We start from the raw sequence: 21,528 nt of genomic DNA, 5'->3' as shown, positions 1-21,528 counted from the left end.
GGGAAAACTTTAGAAAACGTGCTCGCCTTGGGGAGCGTGCACGCGTGCTACAGGAGATCTATATAAAGGGGGGGGGGGTCCAAGCATCAACGGAGGTACGCAATACGCGATAGACATTGTTCTCGCTACTGTTCATTCCACTCCGCCTTCTACTTCATCGTCGGTGATTGACTTGAGCGTCGGAGGGTCAACGCAGGAGACCCCTTCCCTGGCTCGGCACTGACGTAATCTGTATTGTAGGTCTGAGCGGGGTCTACAGACGGTCAGTGGGAGCGCCACATCCTCAGCTTTCCATCTTATCGACTTTTGGACAAAATCATATTTGGCGCCATCTATAAGAACTTAACCTGCATAAGATGGAGGATGCTAGACAACTTACCACCGTGACACTCACTAAAGAGGAGCTCGACATGCTCGTGTAAGCCTGAGCAGCGAAGATGTTCGAGCAGCAGCAACAGCAAGCATTTATCGGCTAGTACAATAACAAGCGACGTCGACAGCAGGAGGACAAGCGGGATTGGAAGACCGACCGAAACCCATTTCCATATGGGGGAAGAATAGAGGTCGGACCAGCACACAGGAAGTGTCGCCCGCGCCCATCTCATTTCATCACGCCTTGTTCCAAACCCCCTTAGAAATAGCGCAGGCGAACCAGGAAAGGGGGTCATCTTCGGACGACACTCCCGTTCGGGATACGCGTAAAGGAAAGGCACTCAGAAGTCAAGCTTCGCCCGAGCGGATCAATCTGCAGTTCTCCCAAGCGATCTTGTGTGATCCTCTACCCCAGCACTATACTCCACTGGCGATCGGGGAATACAACAGAACGACTGATCCAGATGATCATCTGGATAAGTTTGATAATGCGGCCACGCTGCACCAGTACACGGATGGGGTGAAGTGCCGAGTCTTTCTCACTACTCTCTCTGGCTCGGCGCAGTGTTGGTTCTGAAGACTGTCGGATGACTCGATACATAACTTCAAGGACTTCCAAGCTGTGCTCCAGCATCATTTCCCCAGTAGCCGACGCTATCAAAAGACGAGCGTCAATCTCTTTGCCTTAAAGCAGGGGCCCAAGGAAGCGCTCCAAGCGTATATCAAGCATTTCAATCAAGTAGTCATGGATATCCCTTCAGTTTCATCTGAGACGATGATGAACGCCTTCACTCAAGGGCTGGTTAAATGAGAGCTCTTCCAATCGCTCATCCAGAAGCTACCTAGGGACTTCGACCGCCTGCTCAGGAAAGCCAATGAGTACATAAATGTGAAGGAAGCCCAGACAATAAGGAAGAAGGAAACGCCGGTCGAACTCGCGCCGGCGCCCGAGCGACGACCGTCAAACAGCCACCAGCTGCTCAAAGGGCCAAGAGCAGAGGGAGCTCGGCCGCACCAAGAGGCCAGGACACATGCCATACAGCATGTGGCCTCCAGTTTGGCAGAAGACGACAAGAGGCAAGGTATGGATGCCCATGTTTTGATCCTTTCATCAGTCGGTGATGCACAACACACGTGACTGTTACGATATGATGTCGATCGATAACCGACAGACTCTAAGAGGATATCGCCGTCGATCTCCAACTCCCGATCGACGACATAGACAACGATTTGCCTGGCGGCGAGAGGACAAAAGAAGAGCACTCAAACGACGCAATCGACACCAGGGGAGGGATAACACTGATCCTGCTCGAGTCCCGGCCGAGTGAAATAGACTCTTCGCTCGGGAAGAAGAAAACAGAAGCAATACTGCCTGAGGAGAAATAGGCATGATCGTCGGTGGGCCGACTGGTGGCGACTCCAATAAAGACAGGAAGTTGTACGCTCGACGACTGGAGATCCACATTGTGGGATGCAGCAAGGAAAAAGCCGAAGGGCCCGAGATTAGCTTTGGCCCCAGCGATTTGGAGGGAGTGGAGATCCCTCATGACGATGCACTGATCATCCTAGCGGTAATTGCTAATTTCACTATTCACCAAACTTTCGTTGATACAGGGAGTTCAATGAACATCATCTTCAAGAAGACGTTCGATCAATTACAAATCGATCGAAATGAGTTGCTGCCTATGACGACCCCACTATACGGCTTCACGGGCAATGAGGTATTGTAGCTCGGACAGGCCCAGTTAACCATCTCGCTTGGGGAAGAGCCACTGAGGAGAACCATGACCGCTAACTTCATCGTGGTGGGCGCATCATCGGCTTACAATATCATCTTGGGCCAATCGGCCCTCAATGAATTCTAGGCGGTGGTATCTACCTATTGCCAAAAGATAAAGTTCCCGGTGGACGACGGGGTCGACGAAGTCAAAGGCGATCAGCTGACCGCTCGGCGATGCTACGTCGAGATGGTTAACTCCTAAGTGAGAAGCGCTCGGAAGAATCCACACCTGGAGGTGAACACAATCACTGAAAAGCCTCCTGTATTGGTGTACGAAGAGGAGGAGGTTCATATCTACCCCAGCCGAACGGAAGCAACCACCTTTGTCATCGCCGACCTGGAGGTGGAGAAGAAGGCAAAGTTGGTCACCTGCCTTAGACAAAATCATGATGTGTTTGCCTGGTCAACACACGAGCTTCCCGGTATCTCCCCGAGTGTGGCTCAACACGAGCTTCATGTCCTACCGGACACTCGACCGGTGAAGCAAAGAAAGAGGGATTTCAGCGTAGAGCAAAATTTGATTATCCGAGTGGAGATAGAGAAGCTGTTGGAGGTCGGCCATATTAGGGAAGTTCAATTCCCGAGCTGGCTAGCCAATGTCGTGTTAGTCTCTAAGCCAGGCAATAAATGACAGGTCTGCATTGACTTTCGTAATTTGAACAAGGCGTGCCCAAAAGACTTCTATCTGTTACCCAGGATAAACCAGATGGTGAACTCAATGGCGGGTTGCGAGTTGATTTGCATGCTCGACGCATACCAAGGGTGTCATCAAGTGTTGCTCGCTCTCGAGGACCAGGAGAAGGTCAGTTTCATTATGACCGACGGAACGTACTGCTACAACGTCATGCTGTTCGGACTCAAGAATGTCGGAGTCACTTACTAGAGGCTAATGAACAAGGTGTTCCGACGGCAGATCGAACGTAAAATGGAGGTATACGTCGATGACATATTAATAAAATCCCTCCGAGCTGCTGATCTATGTGCAAATATCGAGGAGACCTGCTGAGTGCTGAAGGCCTACGGAATAAAATTGAACCCGATCAAGTGTTTGTTCGGCGCAAAGAGTGGTCGCTTCCTGGGTAACATCATCACCGAGCGAGGGATTGAAGCCAATCCAAGCAAAGTCAAAGCGTTGCAAGACATATCACCGCCTCGGAACTTGAAGGAAGTTCAACGGCTGACCGATCAGATCACGGCGCTGTCCAGATTCATATCGAAGTCGTCCGACCGGAGCTTGCCATTCTTCAAAGTGTTTTGCCGAGCTACAAAATTCCAGTGGGACGCCGAGTGCGATCGGGCATTAGAAGAGCTTAAGGAATATCTTAACTCCTTGTCCGTATTAGGTAAGCCAATTGTTGGTGAGCCGCTCTGGATCTACTTATCATCCAACGAGTATGCGGTTGGGTCGGCTCTAGTTAGGCAGAATGGCCAAGAGCAACAACCTATATACTTTTTAAGCCATATATTGAAGGATGCAGGGTCTCGTTATATCGGTCTGGAAAAATTAACTTATGCTTTGATTCTCGCTGCTCGGATGCTTCGTCCATATTTCCTCGCACACTCAATCATTGTGCTGACTAATAGCTCCTTAGGACGGATTCTTCTCAACCCCGAGGCATTAGGAAGACTGATCAAATGGATGATCGAGCTGAGCGAATTCGACATACAATATCAACTCCGAGCGGTAATCAAGGCTCAGGCCTTGGCGGATCTCGTCATAGAGGTCCCGAGTGACGAGCCGAAGGTAACATGGAGGATATATGTTGATGGCTCGTCCACTTGGCAAGGTAGCAGAATCGGCATATTGCTCATCTCACCACGGGAAGATTGGATGTAGCTATCTATTTGACTGGACTGTAGAGCCACCAATAATAAAGCTAAGTATGAACCATTGATAGCCGGTTTACAGGCAGCTCGACATGTGAAAAAAGTCCTCATCGATTCAGACTCTCAGTTGGCTACTCAGCATCTATCCGAGACGTTCAAGATAAGTAATGCCCGGCTCAAGCTCTATGCAGAGGGCTTCGAAAAGGTGAAGACCAACTTTCAAGAGGTCATTATACAAAAAATCTCCCGATCGGAGAACCAAGCGGCAGATGAATTGGCAAAATTAACCAGTTCGTTATCGCCAATCATCATAGGGCAGTTGATCGAACAAGTCTCGCTAGTGGCACATATTGACCAAATGGAAAGAATGACCTTCTCGAACGACTAGAGGGCAGCTCTAACAGAGTTTCTGTGGTCGGGAGCAACACTTGTCGATTAGGAAGAAGCTGGTCTGCTGAATAAGAGGGATGGATGGTTCACCTTGGTCGAGGACCAGCTTTATAAGAGAACCTTCTCCAGGCCCCTACTCAAATGCGTCGGATCGGAAGACGTCGAACGCATTCTACGAGAGGTGCACCAAGGTTCATGCGGAGGCTATCCAGGCGGCCATTCGTTAGCTCGAAAGATACTCCTGGTCGGATATTTTTGGCCGACCCTCCAAGAATATGTCGTTCGGACGGTGGCCACCTAGTTATCCTACCAAAATTATCACAACCTTCCGCACCGACCGACCGAGGAAATGAAGGCATTCACGGTATCTTGCCCGTTCGACCAATGGAGTATGGATATCATTGGATCATTCCCCATGGCGACCAGTCAAAGAAAATTTCTGCTTGTCACGGTCGACTACTTCTCAAAGTGGATGGAAGCCGAGCCACTTGCAAGAATAACAGAGCAAATGGTCATTAAGTTCGTGTGGTAGAACATCATATGCTGGTTCAACATCACACGCCGACTCATATCAGACAATGGGAGACAATTCGCAGGTTAGAGGCTCAGAGAGTGGTGTGAGGGATATGACATCCAATAAGCCTTCACCTCTGTTACCTACCCCCAGGGCAACGGACAAGTCGAAGTCGCCAATCAGGAGATTCTCAGGGTTTTACGCGCTCAGCTAGACCACGTCGAACGCAGCTAGGTCGATGAGCTCCCCAATGTGTTGTGGACCCTTCGCATGACCCCGAAGGAGGAGACCAGCGTAACGCCCTTCCACTTGGTATACGGCGGCGAAGCAGTCATCTCCTTGGAAGTCAGAGTATAATCTGATCAGGTGCAGTACTACGATGAGGGAAACGCCGAACAGATGCTCATGGAGCTCGACTTGGTGGACGAAACACGGGCGAAAGTAGTTGTTCGGCTAACGACATACCGGCAACGGATAAAGCAGAACTACAATCGGAGGGTGATCCCAAGGTCCTTCCAGGTCGACGATCTCGTATGGAAGAAAGTGAAGTCGATCGACGACGTCACCAAAATCGAAGCCCCATGAGCGGGACCTTTCAAGATCGTGTAAAAGCTCCGTTCAGACGCTTACTACTTGGAGGATGAGGGGGGAAGGCAGCTCGAGAGGCTGTGGAGCGCGAATCATCTCCAACCCTACCGGGCCAGATGAGAGGTGCGCGCGTGAATACATGTATTTTTGTATGTCTTCTGAACGCAGGGCAAAATATGAATAAAAACGAAGAATGCCACTCTTGAGATGCGTCTTCCTCAATGGTCGAGCGACGACCTTAAACCCTAGTCTACATCAACGGTCGAGCAGCGACCTTCAACCCTAGTCTACATCAACGGTCGAGCGGATGCCTTAAACCCTGGTCTTCGTCAACGGTCGAGCGGCGACCGTAAACAATGGTCCACATCAATGGTCGAGCGGCGACCTTAAACCCTGGTCTACATCAACGGTCGAGCGGCGACCTTAAACTCTTATCGTCATCAGCGGTCGAGCAACGACCTTAAACCCTTGTCGTCATCAGCGGTCGAGCGGCGACCTTAAACCCTAGTTTTCGTCAACGGTTGAGCGATGACCTTAAACCCTAGTCTATGCCAACGGTCGAGCGGCGACTTTAAACCCTCATCTTCTCCAACGATTGAGCGGCGACCTTAAACCCTTAGCTCGATGAGCGGGCAAGTATCGGTCTTATAATCAGAGAAGGATGAACGACCGACCATGAATATGAGCTACTCAAAAAGCCAGAAGTCTTCGAAGTACGGCGACTGTTCGACACTATTCTTCAAAATACTTGTCGTCGAGCGGAAGGTCGTAGAATCATAATGAGCAACTCTAAAAACAAAGCGGATTGATCACCCTATCTATCCTAAACATGACCCAAAGGTGAGAGGTGTAGCTGAGATGACTGGGACAGTGGCAACCCTCCTTGTGCCCGATTGATGCGCGATTTTCCAACGAGGAAGGGATCAGATCAGCAGTGGCTTGTGAGGGTCGACAACTCATGGGATCAACAACGTCGATAAGGAAAACGGTGCACAAGGATGGTGACGTCGACTAGTGCGACGGTAATGATGCACAGACATAGTGCGATGATGAGTCAGGGGAGAGGGGCGACTACTAGGGCGGATCAAAGAGAGAATTGACCGGGCTACGCCGGCGGTTGGGTGTGCTCGAGTCGGGTGTTGGCGATGGGAGATCGGTGGCATGACAGGAGGCAGCAGCGCTAGGGCGATCGGGTGGTGGAATTAGGAGCTGGGGCATGACCGAAAAGGGAGCTTGGGTGCTCAGCTTCCGGTGAATGCTTGGTGTCCATGGCCAGAAGTGCGAAGACGGCGATCGGCATGCAACAACGACGACGTCGAGTGGTGGCCGAGGCACTAGATCGAGCGGAGAGGGTGACGGTAATAGAGAGGAGAGGAATCAGGAAATGAATGAGATAAACATAGATCTAATGTATTTATACTTAGGTTAATAATGCCAACCAAAGACCAATTAAATCAATAAAATCCCACTTAATTGATATTCCAAACTTTCTCTAAGCCTAATAAATTCATCCCCTTAAACGTATCATACAGATTTCATTTAAATCCTAAAAAATTTCTAAAAATTCATAGAAAATTTTATAAGATTATTTCCCCAATAATACTTATTATTTAATTTATCATATCTTACAATTTGGTCCTACGAAAATTTTTCACTAACCATAAGAATAAATCAAGAAGTGGTCGTGGTTGTCCATCCAAAGCGACTAGCGTTCTTAAGTTTATCATCCATTGGAAGAAAATATCTTACAATGCGTTATAGTGGGATTCAAATCTTACATGTCTGATTAACCGTTGGAGTACTTGACCACCGGATCATTTTCCTAGGACTTTTAGATTAATCTTTTGATTGAACAAATGAAGGTTTTGATTGATTTACCGGATCAAAGTCTTTATTGACTTAATCAAAATCTTAATTAAACTAATTTTGTTTTATTTGATTATTTAAATTATTAGAATTTGAATTAACTTTTAATTAATTATTTTGTTATTAATTTATTTATTTTTGATAATTAAATTTGAATTAAATGAATTATTAGAATAAATTAAATTAAGATAGAGTTATCATGCATATTCAATTTACTATCATAATTGAAAATATCTAAATTATCACTGGTACGCATAACAAAAACTAGGATTATCATATAATTCGAAATTATTAACTTTAATCGTCCCTTCTGGATCCTTAGATCTTCTTTGCAAACAATGGATCCTTAGATCTTCTTTGCAAACATCGATTCTTGTAGTATTCGATTTGGTTGCATGGAAGCATTTTACATGGTCTTTTTTTTTTTTTTTTTTTTTTTTTTTAGATTTTTTGCATCGATTCCTCTTTTATCACCGATTATAACGACCAAATTTTATAAATGGAGCATTTATTTTTATAATGTCATTTTTTCAACACTTAAAATGAATTATGTAATTTTAAATCAACTTTACAATCGTCACCTTTTATCTCCTCCCTTGACCCTTGATGACTCACACTCGAGTTCCACTTGATCTTCTGACTTCAAGAAGTCCTCATGAAATTTGATCAACGGGTCATAGATAGTAGGTGTTTTGGTACTTACACAAAATCTCATTAGGTAAAATATTTAATAAAATTCAATTACCTCTACATCCTTTGGTCTTTGGGAAGAAGGCTTCTTCAATATCACCTAATTGTCAAAATTGCACATTAGGATGAGATTTTTGATTGCCGACCTCCACATCTTGAAGTTCTCGATATCATATGGTGATGATTCGTAGATGCACTGGCCGAACTTTTCGTCGTATTCATCTTTTTTGTTCTTTTACACAAGCGAAAAGAAAAAATGATAAAAAATAAAAATCTTAAAAAAAACCTCTACCTTGCTCCTCAAGCAGTTAGACCAGTGAGGAGTCTCCTAATCGACACCAAATAATTCACTCAGTACAAAGCATGTCCATACTTTGTCCCCTGAAAGCTTTCACTGTTCCTATTTTTATTCTTGTATATACTATTGCATTTTGCTACTTATGGTAAGAAGTATCACCACCTCAATACTTAATTGAAGAGAAGAAAGACAAGGAACTTTGTGTGCATAGACTGTGGACGTAGCAATTCATGAACCACGTAAAAATCTTGGTGTTTCTTGTGGTCATTTATTTCCATTGTAAGTATTTTTGTAGAACACTAACCTCTTAAGCAACAAAATGGTATTCACCCCTCTACCACACTAGCACCATCAATCCTACCCAAGCTACCTTGACACCCTTTTTATAGCCAATCCATAATTTTCTTCTCTAATTGAAATCAGCTTTTCCAAACGAGCAGTCAATTAATTAGACACCATCAATCAACTGTTGACACAATTTAACAGTTGCTTTCAACGCCAATGGTAAACTAAGTTGTTACCATTAGTATCATCAGCCAACAGATGCCTATGATTGCATCGCTCCTGTCGACTGCCTCTAAACTCCGAGCAAACAAAAAGATTTTTGGCTCATCACAATGGCCGACTACACCCTCAGTCAACTGGTACTTCTAATTAATTGACTAACACATTCTTTTCAGTCGCTTCCTAATTGAGTTTACATATGACTAACACATGCCAAGGAGCTCCTCATTTCTGAGACTTTTTCCTCATCTTTGGCGTCCAATCCTCGTCGACTCATTGTGACTTCATGCACTTGCTAAGCATCTAGTCTTCATCAACTCATTGGGGCTTCCTTAGTTGCCTAACAATAGATTGACCTAGGACTTCCTTCATGCCAAGTGTCTACTTGGATTTTTCCCTGCCAAGAACCTTCTTGGACTTCCGGTGTTCAAGCTTATTGCACATGTTAAGGCAATGATTGCGCCAATATTATTTAAACAAAATCACCAAGAAGATAAAGAAATGGGCAAATACAAAAGGACAACATATAGAGTTCAAGAAAAGTGACATGATACTTGTGAAACTCCTACCCTAGCAATTTAAGTCCTTTTCGAAAGTACACAAGGGGCTACTAAGAAGAAACAAAGGTCCCTTCCCCATCATCAAAAGTGAGTAAGACGTGTTACCAAGTCCATCATCCACCAAAGTTGAACATTCATCTTGTCTCTAATGCAAGCATTCTCAAGCAGTACCATGAAAACCAATAAGATCAAATCAGGTACACGTTTAATTGCACGCCAACAGTTCTTGTCACCTCCATCAATGAAGATGTAAAGTACACCATTACAAACAAAATTTATTATTCAAAGAATAGAGGCCTCAAACTACACTTAATACTTGATGAAGTGGAAGAATCTACTAGATACTAAGGCAAGTTACAAACAAAAGAATGGTTTATGACAATTTACCAAGCATATCAAGCCTACAAAGAAGAGAATATGTCAAGGTCGTCACCAGCTTACCTAGAGAAAAATATCATAGCTCACCATTTTTCAAGCTCACCATTTGGCTCATGACTTCATCATAATCTTCCTTCTAGTTTCTTCCTTAAGATTATTCATTCTCCACATTTTTCTAAAATCTTCTTATTATAAGAAATATTTTAATATTTTATAAGAAATTTTTGGATACATAATGTGTGCACCATTAAATTAAACTAATTTTAATCAGAAAATATTTGTAAATACCTCTTTTCCTTCCGGTTGCAAATATCTTCAGAAATAACAAGTCATCTTTACCTACTAATATTCCAAACTCTTTCAATCTCTCTTAACTTCTCTTGTGCAAGAATCAAACTTAACAACTTTTCAGATAAATTATCTGTCACACAAGTTGTAATCCAAATAAGTTTGCAACAACTTGCTCGCAAGAATTATATTGGTCTTTTCAACTATAAGTCCATCAGCTAAAGCAGTGCTTAATATAACTTACAAATTAGTCGTGATGAATGAAGAAGATATAATATCCCACTTCCAACAGTTTAGAAGTTGTCCTGGAGTTTGGCAGACAGCATACGTGGTTAGATTGCAAGGCGATAGAAATGCCATTTATTTAATGAAACAATCCAGGAGAAACTCAAAATAAATATAATGACCCACTTCCAACAGTTTAGGAGTCATCCTGGAGAGCATACTTGGAAATTAAAAGAAAATGTTTTTGTCGGTTTAATTGCAGACAGAAACAAATGCCATTGATTTAATAAGTTGTCCATGATGTATTCAGTCAAGCTTTACCAAGTTCCTCTAGTTTATTGTTAATTTGAGCTTCCGTCAGACCATCCAAGTTAACACATCTCTCAACACCCACATCTGGCAGAGTAACCGAAGTATTAGAAAAAAGCAAGCACAAAAAAAAAGTTTCCAACTAAAATGCAAATATGATACTTAACCACAAAGCAATCTGGAAATATGAAAGGTTGCTGCAGCAACTGCTGCTTTCTTAAAACTTGGAACTGAAATTTTTAGCTACACCCAACCAAGATCATCATTTTAAAAACAGACAAAGCTATCACATATTCAGACATAAGTGCATATTTAACTTTTTACCATATTGCTTATGATTTCATGCCTCCATTGGGCAATCAAACAAAATTTTTGATCAATACATAGTGAGACACTGAAGCCATAACTTAGGTGGTGTTTGGTTTAAGGGTTTGGGAATGAGGGAATAGATTCATTCCCAAACTTTGTGTTTGGTTGATGGGAATGGAATCAAGATTTTATAATGAAACCCAAAAACTTATGGATGAAACCCACCCCCTCCCATGGGTTTTGATGGAATAAGAATGTGAATTAAGTTTTGGACAAAAATACTCTTAGTATATTTGTTCAATTTTTTTTTCATTTCACACTCTCTCTCCTTGTTTTCTCTCATCATATTTTCTCTCTCCTTATTCTATCATCACACTTTCTCTCTTAACATACTTTCTCTCTCATCACACATTCTTTACCATTTTCTCTTTATATTCTCTCACATCACTCTCTCTCCTTATTTTCTCTCTCTTCATTCTCTTCCATCACACTCTCTCTTCATTTTTTCATCATATTTTCTCTCTCCTCAACCTCTCTTACCATTCTCTCCTCATTTTCACTCATCACACTTTCTCTCTCCTCATTTTCTCTCATCACGCTTTCCCACTCTTCATTCTCTCTCATCACACTCTCTCTCCTCATTTTCTCTAATCACATTTTTCCTTTCAGCACACTTTCTCTCTCCTCAATGTTTCATTTTCTCTCATTACACTTTCTTTCTTTTCATTTTTCCCAATCCACTTTCTCTCTCAACCCACTTTCTCTCTCAACTCATTTTCTCTCTCAACCCACTTTCTCTCTCCTCAATGTTTCATTTTCTCTCATTACACTTTCTCTCTCTTCATTTTTCTCAACCCACTTTCTCTCTCAACTCATTTTCTCTCTCAACCCACTTTCTCTCTCCTCAATGTTTCATTTTCTCTCATTACACTTTCTCTCTCTTCATTTTTCTCAACCCACTTTCTCTCTCAACTCACTTTCTCTCTCAACCCACTTTCTCTCTCTTCATTTTGCCATCACTCTCTCTCTCATCATACTTTCTCTCTCCTCAATCTCTCATTTTCTCTCATTACACTTTCTCTCTCTTCATTTTGCCCATCACTCTTTCTCTCTCAACCCACTTTCTCTCTCATCATACTTTCTCTCTCCTCAATCTCTCATTTTCTCTCATTACACTTTCTCTCTCTTCATTTTGCCCATCACTCTTTCTCTCTCAACCCACCTCCTCTCTCATCATACTTTCTCTTTCGTCAATCTCTCATTTTCTCTCATTACACTTTCTCTCTCTTCATTTTCCCCATCACTCTCTCTCTCAACCCACTTTCTCTCTCATCATACTCTCTCTCTCTCTTCATTTTCCCATCACTCTCTCTCTCATCATACTTTCTCTCTTTTCATTTTTCCCCATCACTCTTTCTCTCTCATCATACTTTTTCTCTACTCAATCTCTCCTATCATGCACTCTCTCCTCATTTTCTCTCATCATACTTTCCATCTCTTCATTTTTTTCCATCACACTTTCTCTCTCATCATATGTTTTTCTCACATTCAACTTTCTCTCCCATATAATTTTTTCTCTTATTTTCCTCTAAGGATAAAAAAGAAAATTTAGATTCATTCTGATTGAAAATATTCAACCAATCAAATATTATTTTTAAGAATGATACTCAAGCTCATACCCATTCCCATTCCCATTCCATAATATTATGATACTCATTCTCATTCTCATTCCTAGGAGAGAATCAAACGCCACCTTAGTATTTGTGTTCCAATTAGATTGAAATTTTCAGAAGTTACAACTAGAAATAAAACTAGCATTTGGTAGGATCCATGACTATAATGAGGACACAATGTTTAATTCACTTGGCAAGTTAAAGAAATAAATAGAATCTGTGGTTTGTGTCTTAGCAAACAAATGACACAGGTAAAACATCTTGTTCAATCTGTCGACCGCTGACTGGAAAGATAAATAGGGTGAGACAATGAAACTTGCACGCAACTGCAGTGACCACAACAAGGTCAACTTCAGAATGGTCCATGACGACAGTGTGGTTGTAACAATGTCAGAACCTTCGCATAAGACAAAGGCAATGACTGCAACAACATTTGTGCCTTCACACAAAACTTAGTGAGTTCTATGACCTGTCATAGCTTTGGCACAAGGCTTCTGCAGGTAACACGAGGCGACCTTGACAAGGGTTAAGAGTTCCGCATTCCTTCTTCCTTGTCAATGCCTCTTGCATTTTGTGTCAACATGCCCAGCATTGAACTAGCATTCTCATTCTGGCAAAGAATTGAATCTCTAACTTGGAATGAGATTTCATACCTTGATAATTTTTTTTTTCAAAACAATATAGGTTGGTGGAGCGAATACAAAGAGCATTTAAGGTAGTGCTTAAAGTTACACTAATAAAGACATAATCTACTAAATTGTCCTTGATTAAGATATGAGGTGCATAAATATCTTATATATATATTAAAAGAAAACCTAAAGCAAGACTCAAATAAATCTTAAATTTACAAAAAAAAAAAAAATCAAGTAAATGGAGAAAAAATATTGTTAATGTGAACATTAAACAGGTTGTTTCTTTTCAAAGATTTTGAAATACATTGTATTATTTCATAGTTTTTACTCATAATTTAATAATTTATAGATTATAAAAAAAATCACCACTTAACTATTTCATAGTTAAGAAAAGGTGAAATTTTTTCAAATTTTTTTATTTGAAATGGAGGGGAGCGTCGAGTGTTTTATGTGACCGTAAAATACCTCTTAAACTTAAAGGTAAGTTCTATAAAACCGCAGTTAGACCTGCTATGTTATATGGAGCTGAATGTTGGGCTATGACTCGAGCACACGAGCAGAAGCTGAGAGTTGCAGAGATGAGGATGTTAAGGTGGATGTGTGGGCATACGAAGATGGACAAAATAAGAAATGAGAGCATTAGAGAGAAAGTCGGAATTGCTTCTATTGAGGAAAAACTCCGAGAGACATGTTTAAGATGGTACGGACATGTACTTAGACGACCAATAAATGCTCCAGTTAGGCGATGTGAAACTATGATAAACATGCATATCAAACGAGGAAGACCAAAAAAAGACTTGGTTAGCAACAATAAAACAAGATAAAATTTATTTAAATATAGATAATGATATAATAGGAGATAGAGCTCAATGGCGTAAAAGGATTCATACAGCCGACCCCACCTAGTGGGAAAATGCTTGGTTGTTGTTGTTGTTGTTGTTGTTGTTGTTGTTGTTGTAAGAACAAAAACATAAATTAAATTTGTCTAAAAAAATAAGTTAAGAGTAAACAAACTAATCATGAGCTTAAGGAAACATTAAAAACGCTATTGGACTCCATGTAGTGTCGTGCATGTCTTCCATGCCCACATCAAACTACACATGGAACGTACTACTATCTTCTACACTTATGCAAAGTGTGGAAGCTAATCTTGCAAAATTGTGATCAACAATGGGAGTTACATGAATGTAGTTTGCACACACACTTTCTAGAATATCCACGTCATACCTAAACCTCAATCGAACCCCTACACGGTGCTATAGATCAATCAGACCTCTCTCTCATCATTCAAAGGTGTTTGATTTTTATTGAGATTGGCTCATATCAAGACAGCCGACCTCTCCTAGTAGGATAATGCTTGGTTGTTGTTGTTGTTGTTGACTCATATCAAGACAAAATATGTTGTGATGCCCTTCATATAAGCATGATTCTTTTATCCTCGATCGACCTTGGCTTTACAATCTTTTTGTTGCTCACAATGGACAAGCAAATAACTACTTTTTCAAACACAATGGCTAAAATATTAGATCTACCAAGACTAGCCCAACAAATCAAAGCTCAAACCTAACTCACCCCACTAAACCAGCCCAACCCTTGAGATAACCCCTCTACCTTCTCATACAATGGATATTCTAAAAACAAAAGGTTACCTTACAAATCCCTGCACTACGCGCATACACCAATGCACCAAGGACGTGAGTCTCAATTGTGAACCTATCTCTCTTATCAAATTCGCCCATAGAACTTTGGTAAACCAATTTACCAACCATAGTACATTTGAAATAGTGTATGGGTCGAGAGATCATAAACCTGTTAACAAGACTACCTTTCCACCTTTTATTCGTCAAAGTTAATTGAGAGTTTTACTAAGCGCAACAAAGAGATCCATACTAATGTTAGGAGAATGCCACATTGAGTAATAAGGTTTATAAATTTCAAGATATACATCATTGGAATACAATATAGGGATTATATGCTTTTTACATTCACCCCATCATAGATTTAGGCTCGCTCTTCCAATCTTTTACAAATTATGAGACAAATGAGCATTAGTACATATGTTGTTAATTTGTCAACACAATTTTCAATGATGAGAATTTAGGAACTAAAAGTGCATTAACCCTGAGAAGCATGAAGAAATAAAGCATCAACATCTTAATTCAGCTAGAGGCACCTCCCCTTTGCACCAATGTGTGGTGCCACCCGATATGACATGGGCCATTCCACCTTCCCACTCAACAAAGTCTATGTTCTCTTTGGTCGGGGTTTGTCTGCTATGTTACATCATAAATTTTTGAAATATATATGAAAAATGAGGGAATTCCAAAGGAGTATGAAGGCCTAAAGGTTGACACAAATTCTAAGATAAAAGATAAGATCATCAAGTATAGCTAAATATAGTTGATGTTAAAGCACTAATTTACAGAATTGAGTCCTTTATTCCATCATGATTGTGTAAGAGTTGGCCAATCAAAGCGATTTTGCCAATCTACCCCATTTCCTTCCCTTGGACATCTACCCAACTTTCTATTGCTATACAATTTTCAAGATTTAGACTTTTGAGAATATACATGAGCTAAAATGTCAAAGTGACCTTAAAGATTGCATGAGTATAAGAATTAAAGGAATTGGTAATGAAAGGCCATAAAATTCCATGAAAGGAAGGCATGAATATAGGGAATTGATGGTAAAAAAAATGAAATTAAAGAAAAGAAAGAAGATAATCACTTGGAAGGGCTTGATCTCCAATAGCTAAACTTCATTAACTTGGTTGTTTAATGCTAAGGGCTACATAGGCATATAATAGTGTCTTGTCAACAATACGAATACTAATTCCTAATAATAATCATAAGTGATATAACTAATAAAACTATAAAAGAAATTTTAAAAAAATTAAAGACTTGTATAGGGGAAAATATTTTAAAGAGGTGATTTGAATATGTGTATTTTGGATCATATCATTCCAACACCCTTCAAAATATCTTTTTCAAATGTTCAGGAATAAATTTAATGGTGTCATAAAACTCTCATGTTGCAGCTTCGATAGGTAGATTGTCACACTAAATTAATAGATTAGTGAAGTCAGGTAGTGCAAGAACTAGTGTCAGTGACATAGCCTCCTTTAACATGTGCAATGTCTCGTCTACCTTCGGACACTATATGAATGCATCCTTCCTTAATAAAGTTGTTGAATTGTTAGAGAGGCAGTGATCTTTAAAAAATTCTTCACAAAATTATGATAATAACTTGTTAGGCCAAGGAAACTGCATAATGCCTTTATGTTCTTTAAAGTGAGTCTCTCTTTAGAGAGGTTGGTTGTTACTTCTTCCTTACCAACCATATGACCGAGGTATAGATCTTTTCACAAAAAGAGAATACTCATGCAAAAGAATAAGCACGCACCTTACATAGATGATGTACATGATCTTTAAATGATAAATATAGACAAGAATGTCATCAAAGAAAATTAATACAAACTTATGAAGGTAAGATCTAAAATATCGTTTATCAAGCTTTAAGAGGTTGAAGGTACATTAGTTAAGCCAAATGACATGTCTAAAAACTCATAATAGCCATCATAAGTCCGTAAAGACATTTTCGAATATCTAATAGGTGGACTCTTATCTGATAGTATCACGAGTGAAAATCTAACTTTGAAAGAATATGGCACCTCCTAACTCATCAAGCAACTAATCAATGATAAGGATGGGATAGTTGTGTTTCACTGTGACTTTATTAAGAGCATGATAATCCATGCACAGTTGTTAACTTCTACCTTTCTTTCAAACAAACAATATCAGGGAAGAATATAGACTTACATTTGAGCAAATGATATTGGCTCAAAGCATCTCTTGTAAACTTTTCTCAATTTCTTCCTTCTGGACGTGGGGTAAAGATAAGATCTCACGTGAGGCGCCCAAAAGTGTATAGGTGCTATGGGGCTTGAGGCGCATGGCGAAAGGTGAGACGCACGTTTTACTGAAGGCGCTCTAGTTCTGCCAAAATATTTCACTAAGAAAACTATAGTCTATAAAATATTAAACAATAATATAAATATAAAATTCACCAGCAAATAAATATGTTATACGCATAATTCAAATTAAAAAAAACTTCAAATATCTAAATCATCAAAATTTTGATCATCTTTCTCGATCATATCATTATCATCATGACCAAATGTTTCAGATTTGTATAGGCCGATTTCTTCCTTCTCTTTATCAATAAATTGACTTGTAGAAGATCTTTTTTTAGTTCCTTTTGATATAATTGCCCTTACTCCTTCTAAGGAAGATGAAACTTGAGATCTAAAACTGCAGGCATCTTCACCAACTCCAGAAGCTCATGCAACTTCACTCGAAATCAAATTATCATTATCAAATACTAAATCATTTTCGTCATCAACCATTCATTGCTATCATCTATCTCATCCAAAGAAATAGGATCGACAGTATCACGCATCAAGGTTTAAAATTTCGACCCGTGCCGAAGTTTCGATCCTGAACCGAAACGGTACGATTTCGGTACCGTATCGTGTCGTGTCGTGTCGTTATAGTCTCGGTATTTTTTAAATATAAAATATATTAATTAAAAACTAAAATATTTAACATAAAATTTTAAAAATAAACAAGATAAAAAATAATCTTTTAAAAAAGGAAAAGATATGAAAAGAGATAAATAAATAAATAAAAATTTTATTATAATTTTTAAATTAAAATAAATGAAATATAAAATTAATTAGATAATTTTATTAGGGTTTAATAAAGTCTCTTTAGATTATCTCTATCATAGTTAGGAGTTGATTAAAATAATTAACGTAAGTTTAATTAAAAAAAATCTGAAATCCGACACCACTCGCGAGCCTGCACGACTTCGGCACTGTCGCGAGGTTGCGTGACTAGCCATGGTCGCGGGGATTGCGTGACTCCTTCGGCGCGACCATGTTGGCCGTGCGACCCCTTTGCAGTGACCAGGGTCGCACGCTGCCTTCACGGTGACAATGGAAGGGTTATGTGACCCCTTCGCTACTGTTGCAGGGTCGAGCGACCCCTCTGCTGTGATCACGGGGTTGCGCAACACGTCGCATTTGTCGTGGGTCTGGTGCCGGGGTCGTGCCGGTGTCGATCGCCGAGCGGAACGAGACGTTTCGCCTGTTTCGACCGTTTCGGCACGGCACTTTAAACCATGTCACGCATATCATATTGACACCTCAAAGCCCTATTATACTTAATAAAAACTAAATCATTTTTTTTTTTTGCTTCAACCTATTTCTTCTTTTGGAACGAAAGTTCACACAAAACAAAAAAAAATATTTTTATTTTATAATACACTTATTTTATATTTTCTTAAATATTTATACTTACATGTTCAAAAACACTCCAGTTTGATTCACAAGCCAAGAAATAAGTGTGTCATGCATGCTATGTAATTAATTAAAAGGGTAATTAAAGGTATGGATTGAGCTTTAAAAAGTTTATTTTGGACCTAATTTGCATCTGTATGTCTCACTTCAATGAGGAGCGAAAAATCACGTCTCAAGTACGTCGGTAGCCTCATACAAGGTGCACGCTTAAGGCAACTAGGCGCAAGAGGCTCGTTTGACTGCGCCTTGCAACTAGGTGCAGCCAAGAAAGTGCCTTTAATAACTATGCCCTTTGGCTTGGAAAATATATAAGAAAAATTTAAAAGAAGAATCTTCAATTCTTAGGAAGCTTGGGGTGTACCTTTAGGTTCTTTCTTGATGGAAAGTTGCATAGGAAAATGTGACAATCTTTTTTTAATATCCACTTCATTTGATGATTGGGCAGACACAATGTCATCTCACCCCTTTCCCTTGATGCAAATTTCTTTTCCTTAGTTTTGGAAGTGCACTCAAACTTCAATATCACATCCATCAAAGTGTAGGAGAAAGATCTCTGTGGATAAAAATATGCTAATGTTAGCATACTTTCCTAGGCATGTAAGTGATCTTCCAACATGCACCTGAACATCAAAGATAAATGTTTGTTTCACTTGTTTAAACCTCTTGCCATGGTCTAGTAGAAAAAATTATTGGTGCTTCCTGAATCTATGAAAATTATCCTATAATTATTCCTTGTACCTTCATCGTTTGTGAAGCTTGTATACCTACTAAAGCATGAACTTATATCACCTTGTACTTCACATGCGTTTTCTTGTGTTTCACCTTTATTGAGATTATCTTCTTCCTCTAGGTTTTCTATTGGCTCATTCATCAATAGTATCTTTCGTGTATATTGATGACCTCAATGTCACTTTCCATCACAATGTTAGCATAACCCTTTTTGATTCGTTCTTTAATCTCCTCTTTTGTTGTAAGGTGTTGCATGACGATGTGTTTTGATGGATTACCATGTAATTTCTCCATCATCTTTATTGATCATCTCTTCTTGTAGTCATATAAAAGAAAAAGCAACCTTTATGGTATGAGGTTAATCCATCTTGACCTCTCGTCATATGGCCCTTCAATAAATGTAATAATTGGTTTTCTGACCAATCATGAGCTCAGTCAGGAAAATAAGGTTTTCTGTAATAATTGGTTTTTTGACCAATCATTAGTTATAGGTTTTCTGCCAGAGGTGTCATAATGCAGGAGAGAGTGGTGATGGTGGTTTCAGAGGTGTTGTGATGTAGGGTGATTAGTGATGATGGGAAACCTTAATCTGTGCCATGTTGATAAAAACTCACATCTTATCTCATAGGATATTAAAGAAAAGAAGTAAATAATCACTTCAAGGGATTGACTTCTACTGGCCAAGGGCTTTTTAATTCATTAACTTGGTTGCTTGATGTATAAGGGTTACATAATATCTTAGTTATAGGCATACAGAAGTAATTTGACAAAAACAAAAATACTGATTCCTAACAATAATAAGTCTTACAACTAATAAGAGATAAAAAAAGAAATTTAATGACCTATAACTAAGCATACTAACCGTATCTCGCCCAAAGTTGAGGTTCAACTCCCCTGCATTCGCGGATCAAGATGGGGAGTTTAGGGTTCAGCGTCTTCAGATCCTTGTAGCTCTTGTGCAGAAATTCCCTGTAAAACAGAAGAACGTTAAGAGAGAGAGAGAGATAACGTCTAAAACCAGTATCGATGGATTTTTTTGTTTTCGAGTTCAAGGTGACTACCGAGTCTGAGCACTGGCCGGCGAAGTCTGGCAGAAAAGGAAACGAAGCTCCTTCAGATTGCGAGACAATTGAGCTCTCCACGCCATCCTTAACAAGATTGAAATGGCCTTTCGAATGAACGAAAAACCTAGTAACAGATCAAATGATCTTCTCCAGCGCGAGGACACAAATAGAACCCTAAAAAATTGGTAATTCGCACTAAATCAATCAAAAACGAAAAAAAAAATATTTTTACTAATTTAATTTTAACCCCCAACCAATTGAATTCTATTTACATTAGGATAACATAAAAGTTCAACAATATATTTAATTCTCAAATTAAAAAAATAATATAATAATTTTAGTATTTTAGTAGTTTATATTTTTTAAAATTAAAATTTGGTTTTAGACTCAACTAATCTTGATTTTGATTTTAAATTGATTTTTCTTAAAACCAAAAAAATCCAATTCGATTTAACTTATAAAATTTAAGAAAAAAAAAAAAAAAAGAGAAAAGAGTACATTGAACAGCTAGCCACAAAAGCAGGAACTATATTTTCATTTGCGGTGGTAAACAAGCTTAGTCGAGCGAGACTATAGGATATTCAAATTTATTTGATGAGGTAATCGAGTCAAATCGAGTCGAGCCAAGTCTAAAATGAATTAATCTATTAAAATGATTGTTCAAATTTAGTTTGGTTTATTTTTTTATAAGCTTGAGCTTGGTTCAAACTTGTCTTGAGTTTGATTTGTTTAGATGTTATCGAGCTCGCAATTCAAACTTGATTTGAGTTTGGTTCATTTAGATGTTATCAAGGTCTCAATTCAAACATATTTAATTATTTGAAATTTTTACTTGTTTTATTGATTATTGAGCTTGCAATTTGATTTGTTCATTTTGAATTTTTTTTTTATTTATTTAGCATGTTAATAAGAATTTTATTAATAAACATAGTTTGCGAATATTGTTTATAATATTATTCATAATGTTGTTCATGAACATTGTTCACGAATGTTGTTCACAACCATTGTTCACGAACGTTAACGAGCTGAACATATATGTGTTCAAACTTATTTGTTTAGTTTAACGAGTTATTCAAACTTGTTTATTTAATTGATCTTGTGTGTATTAAACGGATATAAGCAAATCCCTTACCAAGTTGAACACCAAGTTTATTTATGAATGTTCGATTCATT

At 39.4% G+C, this 21,528-nt stretch overlaps 1 protein-coding gene across 2 annotated transcripts; it reads right to left on the bottom strand.

Annotated features, from left to right (window-relative positions):
• Nucleotides 1-9,574: 9,574 nt before the first annotated feature.
• On the bottom strand, nt 9,575-20,544 carry LOC122051470 (NADH dehydrogenase [ubiquinone] 1 alpha subcomplex subunit 2-like). Of its 2 annotated transcripts, XR_006131447.1 has the most exons (6): nt 20,353-20,544; nt 20,154-20,260; nt 10,602-10,676; nt 10,300-10,360; nt 10,056-10,188; nt 9,575-9,949 (listed from the first exon to the last, which is right to left on the bottom strand). XR_006131447.1 is itself a non-coding variant. In XM_042612623.1 (5 exons), exons 1-5 carry the CDS (start codon nt 20,436-20,438, stop codon nt 10,185-10,187), a joined length of 333 nt encoding a protein of 110 aa, XP_042468557.1. In that variant the 5' UTR covers nt 20,439-20,544; the 3' UTR covers nt 9,575-10,184. The 2 variants fall into 2 exon arrangements, 1 of the variants encoding a protein (XP_042468557.1); XM_042612623.1 differs by having other exon boundaries at nt 9,575-10,188.
• Between the last annotated feature and the right edge of the window lie 984 nt (nt 20,545-21,528).

The sequence above is a fragment of the Zingiber officinale genome, chromosome 3A (genome assembly GCF_018446385.1).
Source record: "Zingiber officinale cultivar Zhangliang chromosome 3A, Zo_v1.1, whole genome shotgun sequence".
Taxonomy (NCBI): domain Eukaryota; kingdom Viridiplantae; phylum Streptophyta; class Magnoliopsida; order Zingiberales; family Zingiberaceae; genus Zingiber; species Zingiber officinale.
The sequence above is the reverse complement of the archived record's forward strand: the minus strand, read 5'-3'. Positions and strand labels throughout refer to the sequence as shown.